Source organism: Procambarus clarkii, chromosome 53 (genome assembly GCF_040958095.1).
Source record: "Procambarus clarkii isolate CNS0578487 chromosome 53, FALCON_Pclarkii_2.0, whole genome shotgun sequence".
Classification (NCBI taxonomy): Eukaryota; Metazoa; Arthropoda; class Malacostraca; order Decapoda; family Cambaridae; genus Procambarus; species Procambarus clarkii.
Genome location: NC_091202.1, coordinates 23,198,935 through 23,218,639, shown reverse-complemented (window position 1 = coordinate 23,218,639; position 19,705 = coordinate 23,198,935). Strand labels below are relative to the sequence as shown.

The window sequence follows — 19,705 nt, the reverse complement described above, 5'->3', positions numbered from 1 at the left end:
CACAAAAAATGGACTCTGTTACCATCTTTAATCATTTTGTATTTGCGTCTAGCTTCAGACACAAGCATGTTACAGTTAAGTGCAATTAAGGATGATAAAAAGTCACTTACAATTAATGTTAAAGTTTGGAAACTAACTTATTTCAGTGCAAGAAGCAAGGCAAATAGTTCTGTCTGAAGGGTAGAGGCCCAGTTGTTTATACAGACCCCTACTCAAAATACAAGCCATCGCCCATTCACGGGACAACTGCACCCGTGGGGTGGTGTAGGGAACCATCAGTATATATGATTTGAGAGAGAGAATGCTCTGTGGACAGAGCATCAATATGGCTTAAGGCATTGAGCTTTGCCTCAAGACCAAGCTTTGGCTGATTTCCAATTTGTTTCTTGTATGGAAATGGAGGAATCTACAAGGGTGCAGGAAAATGGCATTGTTGTCTTTAGCAAATAAACATGTGGAAAATGATTCATATTCATGATATAGTGACATGAATCTGATAACAGCAGTGTTATGGCTATCTAGTGATTTGAGTAGTAGTATGTTGGACACATTTTGCTGCATGTGATTGTGTCGTCTGCTAGTAGCAGGTGGCTTTATGTTGTGCTTGGGTTCGATTCCACTCCCACCAGAACTGCTTAGCAGTTCATTATGGTGCATAAAAATGGAGATATATATGATATGTGTATATAGTATAATAACAGCAAAACTATGTTTTAATGTTCAAAGAATAAAATATGAGCATATTAGTTACATAAATATATCTGTGCATATAGATATTCAACACATTGTGATATAAATATACTAACATTATGATAGCCCAGTGCATTGTTGTACTCTGAAGAAAGGGGGTAATATCAATACAAATATGAATAAAATAAAATAAAATATGTTCAATGTGTGTACATGCAGCTTAGAATGTGATACCTGGGTTTACCTTGGATGATGGCATCATCTTTCATCAGAAAGCATCTTTCCTCAAATAACTCCAAGACTGGGCAGTTTTGCAAAATAGATATGGATTTTTAATTTTTTTTCCTAATCATTAAGTAATTATCAAAAGAATATGCCAAACCGGGAAGCCTAATACCTTTTGTCACGGGATGTTCATAGGACATTAAATATCACTCGGGATTCCAGTTTGAGAAGAAAAGGACAGTGTGAGTGACATCAAAGGTATTGGTTTCATTGAGGAGGGACACGCGGCCTGGAAGACATTATTAAGACAAGACGTATGATCATCCTGAAAATCTGGACATTTTACAAGGAGGTTCACAACTGTAAGTGGGATGATTATATTATGTTCCTATCTCTGTTCTCCTCTCACTGTACCATGAGGTAATCTATCCCTATCTTGCATATGGTATCTGTGTATGGAGTTCAACCTCTGCAAACTACCTCAAGCCCATCATCACCCAGCAAAAAATCTGCTATCAGAACAATAAACCCTGCTTTCAGACAACACTCAGCCCTCTTGTTTAAATCCCTAAACATGCTAAACATAAACTCACTCCACACATTCTCTTGTGCCAGTTACATGTACAAAACCCTGTTCTTAAGGACCTGCCCGAAAAGCTATGATTGTTAGTGGCTTTACAGGAATGTAAGAACACCAATGCTATGTACTCTCAATCCAATGTATCTTTTTCTATAAATATAAGGAATAAGAATAAGTAAACTAACAAACAAATAACGTTTCGTTTAATTAATTGTAATGCTTGTAGGCGAGAACAGTTGTGAACGCCAGCTGGCGCATAAGAACATGAGCGCCCAAAAGACTTTAACACAAAAGACATGTACAGACAGGCGTGTGGCTTCTGACTTCGTTTTTATTAATTAATATTACATATTAGGCACTTATCTTTAATACTCATTATTATTTATAAGTATAAGTATTACATAATAAATGTAATAGGAATTCACCCCAAAACTGCCCGAAACGCTTTGCGTAATAGTGGCTTTAGGCATTGTATGTACTAGCTCTATCTATAAAGCCATCAACTTTTGTATTTCACCTTGTATGTATGTATTTTACCTGAATAAATATTTGTATATGTATTTGTATTTTATTTTTAAGTTTTGTGCGTTGGATGGTGTTCGTGAGCGTGTGTTGAGGGCGGCGTTCTTACAAGCCCGGATTATGGCCATCACATCACTCTATTTCATTTAATAACTATATGCCTCTTAAGTAAGAGATTTTAACTGTTAATAACATTATATTGTTGTTTTAATATTGAGCAATTATATATATATACGAAAGGTACAACTGTTGTGTGAGAAATGGTTCAATAACTGTGTTTATGTTTGTGTGTGATCCTTGGAGAGGGTAGCCAGTGTGGCCTAGTGTCCCTGCAGACGACTGTCACCCCCCTGGCAGGCTGGCACCAGGTGGCACTCTATGGCACCACCTGACCTCTACCACTTCCCGCACCTCCTCCTACACCAGGCTGCTCACTGGTATACCTGTGTCACCCACAAGGTCGGCCGTAGAGCCCAATAGGCTCAGGAACCTGTACACCTGTTGATTGACGGTTGAGAGGCGGGGCCAAAGAGCCAGAGCTCAACCCCCGCAAGCACAAATAGGTGAGTACACTCCTCCGTCACCCCTACTCTTCCTTAAATATTAAGTTGACCACAATATTTCTGAGGGCCACAATTCCTCTAGTGGTCTCCACGAGGACAGGAAGCCGACGGGTTGTCAACGGAACCCACCATTGACATTGGGAGCTTTGTTCTGATAGATTTTATCTATTTGGATCTTCAATTGCAGTAGTGTTTTGAGAGTTAGGGTTGTGCGGGTAGGCAGTTCCTTGGGTTTATAACCCTATGGTCAGTCATATTTATTTCCGTGTAGTATGAATGGAAAGGAATGTGCGTTCTTTGTTTTAAATGCGCTTTATCTGTTGTATTATTGTAGCAGTTGATGCATATGCTGGCAGGTTCCTTGCCAGTGTTTGGTGTGGTGCCGCAGATGATGTCCTTCACCATGCAAGGCACGACTAACCCTATAGAATTGATAATAATTTATAGTGTAGGGAGACAGGCAGCCATAGTGTATAATTTTAATTTAATAAGTTACCAAGATGTTTTCAACTATTCTTTGGGCGTTCGATATTCCAACATGGGGCGACCCTTTTGGAACACAACACATGGGTTGACCTAATTGACATTCTGGCCATATTCTTAGAGGGGTTGAGATATATATATAATATATATATATATATATACACATATACATACATACATGTTCCCTCTAGTTCCCAGGGGTCTTGGTAGTAGTCGGGTTCGTTCTCGATTCACAATCGAGAATAACGGGTTCGAATCCCGGGAAGCACAGTAAATAGATTTGATTTGTATACTTGTATCTTATCTCCTGTACTAATGTCAGGGACTATCTTCCAGGTAACTATCTAGAGTCCCTGTACCTAATGCCTGCTAACTCCACTGATGTTAATGAGATAACCCTTTCCCTTAAAACCAAGTCTAGTGCCCTTGCTGAGATACCAACTCTAATTTACAAAAAAAGCCTCCAGATTTTTAGCGCCTGTCATTGCATTGCTCTTCAACAAGTGTTACGGACCCGAGCCCAGCGTCCGAGCACGGAGCAGTGACGACCACGCCATCTGTGGGTCAGCTCCCGAAACCCTCTCCAAATGGACGGCGCCATCAAGTGAGGACAGGAAATACCAGCCACAAGTGCTAGTTTCCCATCCTGATCAGCTCATAACACAGCCGCTGCTGACCTCTGGTGAGGTGGCGCTTAGACAGCAACGCCATCTATGGAGTGGATAGGTGGGCGTTTGGGTCTGAGCCGGTAAGTGACGTGCCCTAGAGTGTCCCTAGTACTGATGACGTGTATGATTACAGAGTCGACCTGGGACTGCTGAATCGGACAGTGGATCAGTCTACCCAAGGCAGCCGTCTTGTCTCCAAGTATTTGCTGCAGCAGCTGTGAGTCACCCCCCGGATGAACACTGAGGTGTTAGCCTGCCTGTGACGTGGCAGCTGAGGGATTGTCGTATCCGGGACTGACTGGTGGAGACGCTTAACCACTGGGGTGTTGTGGTGAGGAGAGTGATCTGTGGGATCACACGAGGCTCCTGACTAGGGCTCGCAACCCTAGTATCGGTCGTGAGTGGCCTACGCAGCGTTGCTGATTGGAACCTGCCAGCTAAAGGCTGGATTTGTGGTTGACGGCCTCCACGACGGTGCCCCCAGTGGAACTGTGATTTGGCTGGCCTGTGGCCAGGGTAGACTCAAGAGAATCGAAGGATTCATCGAGAGGCCACAACAAGAGAACCAGGACCACTCGCCTAAAGCACCGTGAACGTCCAGAGTCTTCAGAGGAAGACCACGTTGTATATACTAGTGTTTATACCTCCCCCGTGTGATAAAATATATATTATTTATTGGTGGCGGTAATTATATTATTAAGTTTTTGCCTTTGTCTCCCTTCCCCTTTAATTTACTTGCGTTACGGATCACATCCCTTGAAAGCCACTACTAGCTTGGGGCCGGATACCCAAACTCTACTTACATCAGAGAAAGAACCCAGTTGCGACCCAATAGGGCCGTAACAACAAGTCACTTGAACTCCAAACCGTTCTGGATATTCTAAAAAAAGCTAGAGTAACCCCAGTCCATAAATGTGGTGATCTCGCTGATGTCAACAATTTCAGACCTATATCAATTCTGCCAAACTTGTCAAAAATATTTGAAAAACTAATCTGCAGGCAGCTTTACTCTTATGTAGACAAACACAATATACCTAGCTCTTGCCAATATGGCTTCAGACCAGATGCATCTAAGATGCATCTAAGAAATCTTTCTAAGATGCAGTCTCTGTGGCGTAGTGGTAAGACACTCGCCTGGCGTTCTGCGAGCGCTCTGTCCTGGGTTTGTATCCTGGCCGGGGAGGATTTACTGGGCGCAAATCCTTAACTGTAGCCTCTGTTTAATTCAATAGTAAAATGGGTACTTGGTTGTAAAAACGATTCTTTGCCAGGGTCGTATGCCAGGGAACATAGGATTAAGGACTTTCCCAAAACACTATGCGTATTAGTGGCAGTACAAGAATGTAAGAACTTTATATATATATATATATATATATATATATATATATATATATATATATATATATATATAATATAAATATAATATATATATATATATAAATAAAAAAAATTATGTACCTCGCCCAGCTCTGGTGACGCTCTATTACTCTCTTATCTATCCTTACCTCAATTATGGTATTTGTGCTTAGGGTTCTACTACACAAAATCATATACGTTCTCGAATTACTCAACACAAAGTTGCTTTTAGAACAGTATCTAACTCTGGCCCCAGACAGCACTCGGTACCCTTACTCAAATCTTTCAATATGTTAGATATTAAGCCACTGCACATCCTCTCATGTTTACTCTATATATTTAAAACTCTGAACTGCAATGTCAATCCTGACCTTAAAAGTTTCCTAGAAGGTTGTAACAGAACCCATGTCCATCACACCAGAAACAAATACCTATTTGATATTCCAAGAGTGCGACTTAACCAAACTAGAAATGCTCTACAACTCAAGGGACCCAGAATGTGGAATGATCGCCCTAATCATGTCAAGGGCTGTACCTCACTCAACCAGTTTAAGAGTAGAACTAAATACTACCTAATTAACTCCATGTAATCTACCTTACCCCCTAAATGTCAACCCATGTCTTGCTATTCTAAACAATTCTGTTTGTTGACCAACTTGTACAATTGCTGATTTTTGCCATGTTCCCCCCTGCCCCCCCCCCCTCCCCTATTTTTTTCATTTCTTTTCTTCAACACAATTTAAACTTTACTCCCAATTACTATTAAGATTTAGTAGAAGTGTTCCCCCCCTCCCCCACACCTTGCCCGAAACGCTATGCGTATTAGTGGCTTTAGGTATTGCATGTATTAGCTCCATCTCTAAATCCAACAGTATGTTTGTAACTCTGCTTCTATGTATGTACTTTTCCTGAATAAAATATTATTATTATTATTATTATTATTGATGCATTGTGTGCATACGTGGAGGTTGAGAATCCCGACATCATTGGCATTGACAAAAAGTTGGGACAAGAGGACATAATTGAAGAGGAATTCCATCTTCCTGGCTGCCATCCACCACTCAGAAAGGACAACAAGAGCAGGTGGGGTTATACTGTATGTAAAAAAGCATGTTATGGAGGTTTCAAGTTCAACAAGCCACAGTGTAGGACTGAAAACAGAAGATGCTTTTTCACCCACAGGGTTATTAACCCAGGAACCACTTACCCACCAAAGCCATAAATGCCAAAACTCTACTGAACTTTAAAATCCAGTTTGAAAAAGTGTTACGGCCCTATTGGGTCGCAACTGGGTTCTTCTCTGATGTTATTAGAGTTTGGGTATCCGGTCCCAAGCTAGTAGTGGCTTTCAAGGGGTGCGTTCCGTAACGCAAGTGAAATTAAAGGGGAAGGGATACAAATGCACTGCTTTTGTATATATATGGCTAAAACCACCATAAATAAATATATCACAGTCACACGCGGGGCTGCTATAACTACACTTATTATATACAGATTAGTCTTCCTCTGAAGACACAGGATGCTCCACGGTGCTCAAGATGAGTAGCCCTGGTTCTCTTCATCGTGGCCCACGATGAATCCTCTGATTCTCTCGGCGAATCTACCCTGGCCACAGGCCAGCCAAATCACAGTCCCACTGGGTGCACCGTCGTGGAGGCCTTCAACCACAAATCCAGCCTGTAGCTGGCAGGTTCCAATCAGCTCCGCTGTGTAGGCCACTCCACGACCGATACTAGGGTTGCGAGCCCTAGGCAGGAGCCTCGTGTGATTCCGCAGATCACTCTCCTCTCTCCGCACCACACTGGGTAGTCTCTTCTACCAGCCAGCCCCCAGATAAGACGATTCCTGGTACTGTCACGTCACAGGCAGGCTAACACACTCAACAGTGTTCGTCCGGGGGTGACACAGCTTCTGCAGCAAACACGTGGAGAGACTGGCTGCCTTGGGTAGACTGCCCCATCGTCGAATACAGCAGTTCCAGGTCGACTCTGTAATCAGACACGTCATTAATACTAGGGACACTCTAGGGCACCTCACTTACAGGCTTAGACACAAATGTCCACCTATCCACTCCATAGATGGCGTTGCTGTCTAAGTGCCACCTCACCAGAGGTCAGCAGCGGCTACGTTATGAGCTGATCAAGACGGGAATCCAGCACCTGTGGCCGATATATCCCGTCCTCACTAGATGGCGCTGTCCATTTGGAAGGGGTTTCGGGAGCAGACTCACAGATGGCGTTGTCGTCACTGCTCCGTGCTCGGACGCTGGACTCAGGTCCGTAACAAAAAGTCATCAGGACTCATGGGGGGACCTTTGACAAGCTTGATACCTGCATGATGGGGTACTGGGAGTTTTTCTACTCTCCAAGCCCAGCCCAAGGCCAGACTTAGACTTGTGAGAGTTTGGTCCATTAGGCTGTTGCTTGGAGCAGCCCCCAGACCCACATATCCACCACAGCCTGGTTGGTCCGGCACTTCTTGGAGAGAATTATCTGGTTTTCTCTTGAAGAGCTGCTGGCTTCCTGTCCTCATTGAGGCCACTATTGTATTAGTGGCTCCCCCTCACATTATGCTGTATTTATGAATTGTTAATTGTTAAGTTTTCTCTCAGCAGACCTATTGCACCTCTGCTTTTCAATGGGGATATTTTGCAAATCCTGTCATGCCTCCTGGTCTCATGTGATGTTATTAATGTGTGGAGATTTTGAACCAGTTCCTTTAATATTTTCCAGGTGTAAATTATGTATCTCTTTTGCCAGTGCTCTAGAGAATACAGATTCTGCGACTTGGCTGAGAAATTAGTTCAGTTGTGCAGAATTCACAATAGATATAACAGATATAATTCAATAGAATTCACAGATATATTTATATCATTTGGGGTCACTGGATGTCAATAGACATTGTTTCAGTTGGTCCTCTGAGCAGGTTGTATCTGGCAGTCACCTCCTTGGGTGTAGCAATGAAAAAAATCAGCAATATATTTACAGGCCAGATTTATATTTTCATACAGTGGTTCAGCTGAATTCGTGTTATAATGCAATGAGTAACTTCAGTCTGTATTTTAATTATATATTTCCCCATTTATACAGGAATGAGTTTGTGGTAAAATAGTTGAATTTCAAGCAAAGCAAAATTCTAAGCAAAAGTTGAATTCCAAGACAATGAAGACTGGTGGAGACTTCCGTGATCACCTCGTGGATCTTACAGACGGTGGGACCAGATCAGGAGATTCAAGCACTGATAAACAACCACAACGGAAGGTCAGATCTTGTGAATGTCTCTCGCATATCCATTAAACTTAAAACACTTATAATATGTAATTGGACTTCATAAACCTGTGGGGCACTTTTTAGAAACTTAAGAGCTTTTTATAGCAGGGTTTTCAGTGAAGAATGTCCTGACAACAAATTAGTGTACAGTATCTTCTTTAAACCTATTACTGTAACGTATCGAAAATTGATGAAAAATGGAAAATAAAATAACATAATGAGGTGGGAGGGAGGAGTAAAGAAGAGTGGTCAGGAGAAAGGAAAAGTTTAGAAAGAGAGAAAATGGGTTAGAGTAGGTAGATAGAAACGGTAGAAGAGTAGAAAGTGCTGCCTCCATCCATTCAAAAGCTAGTTATAAGACAAGGAATGGAACTTGTCTGTAAATTTCCAGTCTTTTATCTGGTAACTTATCAAAAATTTTAGAGATGTCTGTGTATACTGATCTCAATGAGACCTATAAAAAAGGAACACCTTGGAGAATATTAATCCAGACCACTTCCTTAAAAAGTCAAATGTAATGCATTCAAGGGGCAACAGCTTCAAGTCACAATATAGGATAGAAAACATATCTGTAAACTCATAGAAAGAATTTTAAGAGAGTTAATCATCTCGGTGCACAATCTACTAAAATCAACATATGGTTCTATTAAAAATAAATCTGGCTTTATTAACCTGCTCACAATTTTGGTAATGGTAACAAGCTTTTCAGACACATGGTTTCCAGAAGACATAGTATACCTGGACTTTTCTAAGGCTTTTGATAGTATAAAACTCTCCCTTAGATGGTCAGTTAACCACTGAACTGCGCAACGCGCCTCCGGGATCTTATATTTTTAACGTATGATTCAAAACTCCCGCGGCTATATGGGGTTCACATCAGCTTCCTCAGGGCTCTTGTAAACAGACGCCATTTTAATACGGGGGTGCCGTATTTGGAAGGCGAGGGGCACAGTGGTCAAAGCAGCTGTCTATGACCAGATGTAATTATCCCCACATGAGATCCATCACAAACAGTGTGTTCGAGAGTCCAAACAGGGTTATGATGGTAGTGGGCGTGTGTCTTATGCCACTTTGCTAGGTGTTTTGGCTGTGGTTGGTACCCCTGGTCCTGTCTTTTTGTTGAGTTGTCTCTGGCTGTCTCGGTGGGAGGGGAGGGGTAGGAATTCTAGATTAATTGTCATCACGGAGTGAGCAGATATAGAAGTGTGCTCTGCCGTACCACTGTGGGGCCATTTTTGGTGCTTGCCCTGATCTTATCCTCTCTTGGCTCATATTCCTGGTTCTTCAGGATGCCTTTTGGCACATTTCCGTCCATCCTGCTTTGGATGGATGGGCAACCGTCTGCCCGACAGTTTCGGGCAACCGTCTGCCCGACAGTTTCGGGCAGCCGTCTGCCCAAAACGTTATGTGTGCTAGTGGCTTTACAAGAATGTAAAACTTTAATGCTCTGTACTCTCATAAACCCAAAATAAATTTTATGTAAATAAATAAATAAATCCTGAGTTTAGGGTATGGTTTGGAGTTGTTCTTGGGTCATTTTTGGGCTAAGCAGTTTTGGTCTTCCTCTGGCTCTTGGGTCATCTTCTGATTCCCAGGTCTTCATCTTGAGGGGATCTACATTCTGGCCTACTGCAATCACTGGCTACTTTGGGCCTGCAGTCATTCACTTTGTCTATTGGGCAGGGATCTGGTTCCTTACTGAGGAGTCCTTCCAGAAAGTGTAGAATGTAATGAAAGGCCTCCTTCAGATAGGCTCCAAGAAATTTTGCATATCCTTCCTGTTCTCTTCTCCTTTGTGTAATTACCCAGGTGTAGTTACAGGATAAGAGCTATGCTCGTGGTGTCCCGTCTTCCCAGCACTTTGTCATATAACGCTTTGAAATTACCGACGATTATGGCCTCCATCACCACCTCGCCTAACTTGTTCCAACCATCTACCACTCTGTCTGTGAAAGAGTGGTTGTGTTTGTGTGGTTATGGGGCTGTGCAAAGGCAGCTCCAGAGTGAGGTGGCAGACCAGCCGAGACCTCAGGTGACCTGGGATGCCATCTGATGGCATTCGGGCACTTCACATGTTGATATTTAACCAGCAGTAACCATCATTTGTCTAGCCTATCTAGGGGGTGCTTATGCTTACTGGTAGATGTTCCTCAGGTTTATGATTGATCTCTGATCTCCATACTCCCCCACACCTTGTAAACTGAGCTAGATTCTGGTCCTGGCTCTTGGTGAGTAAGAAATGGGTCTCGGAGACCTGGTGTGTTGGGCCAAGCTTGGCTATCAAAGGTAAACTTGGGGAGCTACTGGTGGGCACCCCAGAAATGGATGTTACATTATGTTTAATGCTTGATGGTTTTCCTTTTTGCTTCTATTTTTGTTATAGTATTTAAAAAAAATAAACATACTATACATTGCAGATTTTATTTTTGGGGATAATGCTTGAAATTTGACTCCTAGGTTTACTGTTAAAGTAAATCATAAACCATTTGAGGAACTCTTATTTATTTCAGAATACTCCTGGTCGCATGAGACTTGAAAAGTGGCTTCATTCGTCCATGAAAATCGAGATGACTGATGGTCGAACCCTTGTTGGATCCTTCGTGTGTACTGATCGGGATAATAATATAATTCTTGGGTCTTGTACAGAGCATCTTAGACCGGATGGTGGGTATTTAAGTTTATTGGTAAATTATTCTTAATAACCAAAGTACTACATACATTTATGTATTACAAAATTATTTATCCTTGAATAGCATGTGTGGAAGGTACAGGTGCTGGGATTGGAAGCTAGGATGCTGTGTTGAACGGAACTTGAGTGTAGAGCCACATAATAGAAGATACCACTGATCATATCTTATACTGGTTTATAAGCTAAAAAAAAATTATTATTGAACGTTGACGAGGAAGAAGAAAATGTAAATGTAATATTTTAAGTAATGAAATGCATGTTACATTACATTAGTATGAATAAAACAGGCGCTAAAGTGGTGTATAATAGGTGAACTGTATTGCTGTACTAAGGCACTCTGGAGTGGGGAGTGACATTGCTGTCATGGGAAGGTGGTGTCCAGTAGTGGTAGTATTGGTTCCAACCAGCATCTTAATCCTTCCATGATCAACACCTGTATTAAAACAGATTTTGGTAATATCTGCAGACTTTCTTCTGACTGCTTTTGTTGAACATTGCCTTCTATCTTTTCTTCACTAAAACTCAAGTAATTAATGTTTCCAAGGGCGATGGCTCCCTGAAATGACTTCCCCTTACTGAGCTACATCGGCCATAGAAATCCTGAGTGTCTTACTGGGGACCAGAGTAAGAACCTACCCCTCTTTCCCCATCCCCAACTAGGGCACAGGAAATTGGGGATTGTTACGCTCACATACACCACAACAGCATTCAGAAAGTAAGCAAAGCAATACAAATAACTGCAAGGTTGATACAAAATGAATCGCCAAAACAGCCAAATGACTCCACAAATGATTCACTCGATTCCATATGATTAACTGAACATTAGCTTAAACTCCTTAGTGTGAAAGGTTGCCAACAGATGGCACCCTAGGAGGTCCAGGTTCCCTGCACCAGCAATGGGTCAGTCCCATTGCTGATGTCTTGGCAATCAAATCTTCCCAAATTGTCAGGCTGTAGCGTGTCTCGCTTCTTTCCAAGATCAAGGTGGCTCTCACGCAAAAGGTGTGGGCCACCTTCTGGACTCTGTCCTGTGTGGGTCATTTAATTGTGTATTATTCCTAACCCTTAGTATAGGGTTAGGGTTTGTGTAGGGTTTGGTTTTCTGCATGGTTCATGTGCAGTGTGCATCCGATGTTCTTGTAAATCGTTTTATGTTGCATCTGTCTCATTTCCATGCAGTGAATTGTCAATAATACTCTGTCCTTCCATTGGCTTTGCAAGGCATTCAGTTGTCCCGAGGTGGACCTCTTTTTGTTGGCATGGAACCGGCAGCATCTCTCTTACATGGCTCAGTTTCCCAATAGTAAGGCTCTCGCGGTAGATGCCTTTTAGCTGAACTGGTCATGGTGGGAGGTAATTTCTTCCTCCCACCCCCTGGTTCAGTTGTTATGAGTGTTATCCAGGTTGGAGACATACTTGGGCAAGGTGATTCTTTTGGTTCCTTGGTGGTTAGCTCGGCCTTAGTTTCTGGCCCGATGTCCAAACATGGGCATTTTTCCATAGCTCTGCCTCTTTCAGTGGATCAACATAATGATACACGTTGCTGGTTTGCCCTTCTCCACTGAGCTACACATCTGGAGTTTATTACTGTACAAAAGTTTACCATGATTTGTATGACTGCTGGTGTTGCTGCTGCTTTCCCATCTTTTGTTAGCTGCAGGGAGCCACCAGAGGCTCCTTCAGGAAATGTAATAACATGCCTCTTTCTGGTAGAGCTTTGGTGGCTCCATGATTCCCCACCCCACCCGATCGAGTAGTCCAGTTAAGGGTCTGTCATCTCTGGATTGACTCATTGATGCCTGGAACTCCTAGGATGCCACCTGTTGGTCGCCTTTTACACTAGAGGGGATTCAAGCAAGTTTTGTGTGAATCATTTGGAACTGAGTGAATCATTTAAGAAGTCTTGACTGTTTTGGTGAAGGGAAATGTGGCCAAATATTTCTTGTTACAGAAATTGAATTTGACCTTTTGGTTGTGTAGCAAATGTCTTAAATTTCCCCATCTTGGAAACCTGCTCATTGTTGCAAAGAAAGGCGACCATTCTAACCCCTAACACACTATTGCCTTTACTACTTCTACAGTATTTCTGAGTGCTTGAATCTATCCTTAAATAAAAGTTTCTTCAACATTGTGTAGTAATTTCTTTTGTTACTTTTATGATTTCCCTAAGTTTTACCAGCGACCTTCTACCTTATGTCATATGGTCAGCTTAAGTTCATGTCTGCTGTGAATTTATCATGATTCTGGATATTTCCAAAGCTTTTTGACACTATGGCACAAATCTTCACTCTTCACATTTCTACCCATTGAATTCCAATCTTTGTTCTGTATACATTTCATTCATCCCACCAATATTGTGTGGAATATACTGCTGTGTGTTGTGTTCCCTGACACCTTGATCGGTTATTCATAAACTGTTGTAGAACTATATTTTTAACAGATTTCTACTTTTGTTTCAAGAGTTACGCAATGTTGAGTGAGGCAACATTGCCAAACATTGACTTAATACAAAATAAAGATCCCACACATTTTTTATATTTGTTCTAGACGTAATGTATGAATGTGAGACTCAAAGTAAACAAGAAAACAATAATGTCAATTAATATCTTCACATATACATACAGGTATTGTACCTTATGTTGAATACAAAATAATGATGGTAAAAACTAAACTAATATGAGTTTTTAAGAAGTCCACATGAATGATTTTATGTTGATAATGTTAGTTTCTGGATTAAAGACGGGGACATCCCAATAACTTTTTTTTTTTTACCAGAGGATTGATTGTGTATGAAAGTGATTGAAAGAATGTGATGGTCACAGCCTTTCATTAATCATAAATTGTAATAATTAAAAAGTAAATGGGAATGTTACTATAATTTTGTTACCTTTGTTAAAAAAAAATAATTAACACCATTTTCTGATGGTTTTGATGCACCTTTATGTGTTTAATTGGAAATGAATTTAGACAATAAAATAATCATGTCTAAAGTCACTTGTATTTGTTATTTACAAGTACACTCTAGCACAGTTTTAGAAGAGCAAGATAATGCGTAAAAGCAGCTCAGATCACCTGGAATGAATAGTTCAGTAAGATCATTTGACTTTTGGCCTTGCCTGTGATGGCTTTTTTTCTTGGCATCACTAACATTGCACTGTTTAAAATTATAATTTGCACTGTTGTTACAGGTAAAAATCACTAAGGAGTCAGGTGTGTAATAACATAAGTAAGTCACAATCTCGTGCTTCAAAATTTGATACCCGTCCCACAGATCTGAAAATAAAGAATTGATGACGCTTTGCTCCGTCCTGGATAATTATCAAGCCGAATAATGGAAAATTTTCTTGAAATGATCTAAAATATAAAAGAAAGCAGATCATTTACCTAAATTTACCCGTTTTCAAATCATATCGTGGACCCTGAGTAAAAGGAAAAGCAATGGTGGTAAAAGAACCGACAAAAAAAACTGAAACCTTGTGAGGAAGAAGCTGTGGGTGTTTTGTAGTGGTTGATGCAGCATTGTAGTGTGGGGCTGGTGGTGGTGACGCACAGGTACCACCTGTAGCAAAGAACGTCACAAACCGTGGCCATTACAGACTTTAAGGACAGTTCAGGGTGATTGTACAGTTTATCATATGGCATGATATCACTGTAACCTTATTTTGCTGTCTGTAGTCTCTGTTACAAAAAAGTTAGTGGAAAAAATTGTGTACAGTATTTATTTCATGCATATATATTTTTATAAGCACATTAAATCATTATATATTTTGTTGTCTAAATATGCAGATAAATGTATCAATGGCACTTTTATTTCTTTACCGACAAACCCAGAATCATGCTATGAATCGTGCCATAAGACAAACCCAGAATCATGCTATGAATCGTGCCATAAGACAAACCCAGAATCATATCGGGTCTGAACATTATGAACTGGCTTTTGCAGTGTCCACGTGGTGCTACATATCCTTCCCGGCCTTGGTGCTTTCGCTTGATAATTACTTACTTACTTGCAGTGTCCACTGTTCTGTGATAGTTGACAGATGAAGGATGACCTTGAACATTATAAATATCCGAGCCATACGTGCTGCCATCTGGCTGTGAAAGTCCAAAGCACTGCTGCTCTTATGCCAACACACACACACTCCTACCCATTACAGGACCCATTACCCAGGACCAGTTTCACTACAATTACCCTATTAAACATTTTCTGCACACCCAAATTAATATGTAATAAAATTTTGTTGTGGAATGCATCCTGTTCTTCCTACAAGGTATTTGACAAATTACTGCAAGGTTCAGTTTTACATGACTTCTCAAGGAGCACATCGCCACATAACACTGGCAGTCAGCTATACTGTAGAGCACACAATTGGGTAGATATTTCTACTTAGATTTGATAAAAAGTTTACCATAATGGACAAATAATTTTGTCGCGGTTTGATGTTTAAATTCTAAGTAGATCATCCCAGTATTATTTAACTGATATGAATGATTTTATTTATTATATAAATACATAGTGTGTAGGTTAAGTGGTTGAGAGGTTATGATCTTGAGTACAGTACTCTCAACCCACCGGATATATAGGTCTTCTCTCGGTCTTTTCTCTACATGCAGACATGCACGTCAACACACTGCTGCCATTGCTTAATTAGAAGATTTTTTTCTTCCCCAGACATTGTTCACATTAAACCTTAAATTATATACTGTAACTAATACAACTAAATACAACACTTTTTGCTTTGATTATTGAATTAAAACAAACTCTTGGCAATGACTAGTACGTACACGCATGTAGGGACGAGAACCTTGCACGAACATGCATGTTTCAAGTCTTTTAACATTTAATAAAACCATATGCAGCATCTGTGTTGTATATACTTAAGTACAAGGTAGTATGTAAATACAGTAAACCCTTGCATTTATTACATTTTGATATTGGGAAATTTATAGCCTTATAAGCAAAGTTTTTAAGACCAATTTTGAGGGATCACTGATGTATTTCCAGTTAATTTTTTATACAGTACATAATTTTTTAATTATAGAGAAGGTAAGGGAGTGTTGGAGCAGTCACAGCCTCCCTGTGTCTGTCAACCAGGCCCACCTGGGATGCTACTGGCACACAGGTCCTGCCGATGCTACCCGCTTCAGGTGTCGTATCTTCCCTTTTGTCTTTTTTCCTACATGATCTAGTCTAGTTTTTCCTTACCACTTATCTTCCTCATGGAAATTATTAATGCTTAGCAAATGTAAATAAGAGCGTAATACTGTGTCAATCATATACAGATATGAAATTACTTAACACGGTGTGATTCCATTGCAACAAGGAGTCATGCAGCCAGTCAGATGTGTTTACAATTTGGTAAGTACAAGACACAGTTTGTTAATTTATAAATTTATCATTTCTATTACAGTAATGTTTCTCATTACAAAAAACGTCATGTTATTGCAGAAGAATATAAATGCATGAGTAGTGAAACAAAAGTGTTCCCCAGTATTAGGGATCTGTGATACTTCCAAATGTTTCCTGTAAGGTAATGTTGTAAATCAGATGTGATATTGTCAGCTTTGTGAAGGTTACAGGAGCCTGGTGATAATGCAAGGGTTTACTGTGTAATAAATATTTCTATTCTCTCACTATACAACAAAGAAAATGCAAAAATTGAATGATTTTGCTTTTATAGAATAACACGGTGGATAGGTTGGCTTCTGTCACCCAAGGAAGCACTACCATAGGAAACATATTTCCCTTTTATTTCATTTGACTTTTTCTTGGTTGTCTCTGTGCTGCAACATCCCTTGAGGTCCTGCAATGCCCTTTCAGTAACTTGTGTAGACTGTCCATTTCTTCATCCACTCTCATATATACCGGTGATGGGAGTCTTCATTCATTCTCAGTCTTTTCTATGTGAAAGTAGTTGGTGGTTACTGCTTTACATACAGTATGTGATAACTAAATCTAACACAGTGAAAACTTCTGCAAAAGTTGATGTAAGCATTCTCTTTTAGTGTTTAAATCTTGAGGGGGGAGTGGATATTTACCTGAATTTACCCAAAGGCCACCTCACTAGTGGCTTCAACAAGAGCTGGAAGCTGGTGGCTTGCTGAAGGTCTCTCCATTTGACCGGAATCTGTCCAGCTGGATCTTAAATTGTAGTAATGTCTTGGCATTTATGGCTCCAGCGGGTAGGCAGTTCTATGGGTTTATAACCCTGTGGGTGAAAAGTATCTCCCATTTTGTCCTACATTGTGGCTTGTTAGGCTTTGAAGCACATTGCTTCTTGTATGTGTTATTTCTGATCTTTTTAAAGAAGAGTTCTGAGGAAGAATATACATTTGGCTATCCAGTGAATGATGGAGAGTTCCCAGTAGTAACTAGGCAATAACATTATTGATGATGATAATACAGTAGTAATAATATACGTACATATCCTCACGCCTGCATACAGGCGTGAGGATGGGTAAAATGTTTCAGGTCATGATACAGTACAATATTACGTGTTGGAGCCTACAGCATACTCGGCCTATGAACTCCAGCACTAGAAGTGTGTACTGTGAGCTCCAGCACCAAAGGTGGAGATAGTATGGGTTTCAGTGTCAAATATAGAGTTTACTAACGACTCGAATACGAAAAGCAAAGCGTACCATGGTGCTGGAAATCTAGAGTACACTCAGCAGCGTGTTTTGCTGCTCACCGTGTGCTCACTATTTGGGTTCTAGAACCAGATGTAGTGTGTACTGTGTACATTGGCACCAAATGCAGAGTATAGTGTGGACTCTGGCACCACATTACACTGAGCCTTTGGTACTGAAACCCACAAGATGCTCAGTTTGGTGCAGACCACAGAACACTTGATCTTCATTGCTGGAGCCTACAGTAATCCCTGGATTTGGTGCTGCAGCCTGCTGCACAATGTGATTATGGTGCTGGGTTCCAATACAAAAGCCAAAGTGTATTTTGTTCCAGTGGCTAAGTACAGTATGTTTTCCTTTTATACTAGAATCTCAAATATTGGTCTGCCTGGGTGTATGATTTGCTGCCCCTTGCCCCTCCTCTCCATCATGACGAGAGATCTTACCATGGGGGACCCCAGTGAGTCTTCTCATACATTCTTCATATACTGTACTCTCAAAGCCTATTTTTGGAATCCCAGTCAGGTACCTCCATATTATATATTGGCTTTAGTTAGCCGTTTATATATTGGAGGCTGTCGATGTAAATTTGATAAAATTATTTCACATTACAAAATGCACCGATTCTTATTTCTACGCTTTACATTTTTTGGGAACCCGAGATTTACAGGGACATGGTATTTAGAATTTTGTCCAGGCATTTCAAGTGTCTTTATGTACATCAGACGTCAAAAGGAATACTTAAAACATGCACCAAATTATATATTCAAAAGTTGATTCCCACAAGCAGTTGTCACTTGCTTCCTCTGGGAAATAAGAGAAAGGATTGCTCTGTGGAGCATATTATGGGTAATATATATGGAGGGGGGGACCAGAGAAAGATGGAAAGGCACAAGAAAAAAATTAGTGCAAATATTATGGTGAAAAGTATTTATTGTAAGTGCAGAAAAAATGGGAAGCAGCAGTTGGCATGAGTGTGCTGCAGCCCAAGAACCATCATTGGGGAAGTGCAGTTCTCATGGTAGTGCTTCCACAGGTGACCCACACCCACCAGTCTGGGAAAGCATTTTTAATTTATATTGCAGCTCATAGTAACATACACAAATTATTAATTTATTTTAGAGGATGGACGAGAGGAGGAGCCAAGAGTTTTGGGGTTAGCGATGATTCCCGGGAGACACATTGTTTCAATCTGCATCGACGAAGCTTCTCAACCCCCCCAACCCCCTACAAGCCTGTATACATAACTGGTGTTTCATAGACAGCAGCTGGTGTTATATACCAGTCGTAAACTGCTCTTTTCATAATTGTAGAGCAAATTTACCTGTAGCAAGTTTTTGATGCTTTGTAAAGGGAAAATAATATGCTGACTGAGATAATAAATAAATGTTCATGCACTGTATACCTGTAATAGATAACTAGCTCAAGTATAAAATGTATGTTCAGTATTGTTCGGCAAGTTCACCAAATTGAGATATATTTTGTTAGTACCGTATTTGTATTTCCACTGTCAAACTTTACTTAAAATTTTAGTGTATAAAAATACATAAAAGCTTTTCACATCTATTTCCTCTTCTGAATCTTGTCCACAATTAACCTATTTGACTGAAAATACTGTTCTGTGATATAGATTGAGCCAGATGTCATGTGTTGGAGACATTTAGCAAGTCATCAGTTATCACATTTCATGCCTTGTTTGTTTTATGTGAGGAGCCTTAGAGGTGCACCCCCCTCCCCCCTGCCTACCAGGTGCCAGCACCAGGGGCAGTAGGGTTATTAAGAACATCAAAATATTTTGTTTCCAGACACATGGGTAAACCAAACAGATTATAGAAATTAGGAGCAGCAGGTCGAGTAGTGCAGGATCGAGTGGGTAACCTAGGAATGATATGCTGGTAAAAGGTTAGTTAAAGGTGCAATTGTAACAGAGGTGTAGTCAGTCATGAATGAGAAATTGGGAGGCATCTGCCATGGAAGTGGGTGGGGTATGGAGAGTACCAGAAAGGGCTAGTCAATAAAAACTGTCTCGG

General features: G+C 40.6%; 1 protein-coding gene across 6 annotated transcripts in view; it reads left to right on the top strand.

Moving 5' to 3' along the window:
• The window catches only part of Sbat (LSMD1 domain-containing protein Sbat), a 543,594-nt gene extending 524,353 nt beyond the window's left edge, over positions 1-19,241 (top strand). Inside the window, exons 1-7 of one of the 6 annotated variants that reach the window (XM_045756545.2) lie at positions 2,093-2,185; positions 2,321-2,580; positions 8,177-8,347; positions 10,867-11,020; positions 16,088-16,193; positions 16,370-16,404; positions 18,798-19,241. In XM_045756545.2, coding sequence (XP_045612501.1) covers positions 8,249-8,347; positions 10,867-11,020; positions 16,088-16,193; positions 16,370-16,404; positions 18,798-18,922 — 519 coding nt within the window. In that variant the 5' untranslated portion in view covers positions 2,093-2,185; positions 2,321-2,580; positions 8,177-8,248 and the 3' untranslated portion in view covers positions 18,923-19,241. The other 5 variants (XM_045756546.2, XM_069304799.1, XM_045756547.2 and 2 more) reach the window with 5 other exon arrangements.
• Positions 19,242-19,705: the final 464 nt, after the last annotated feature.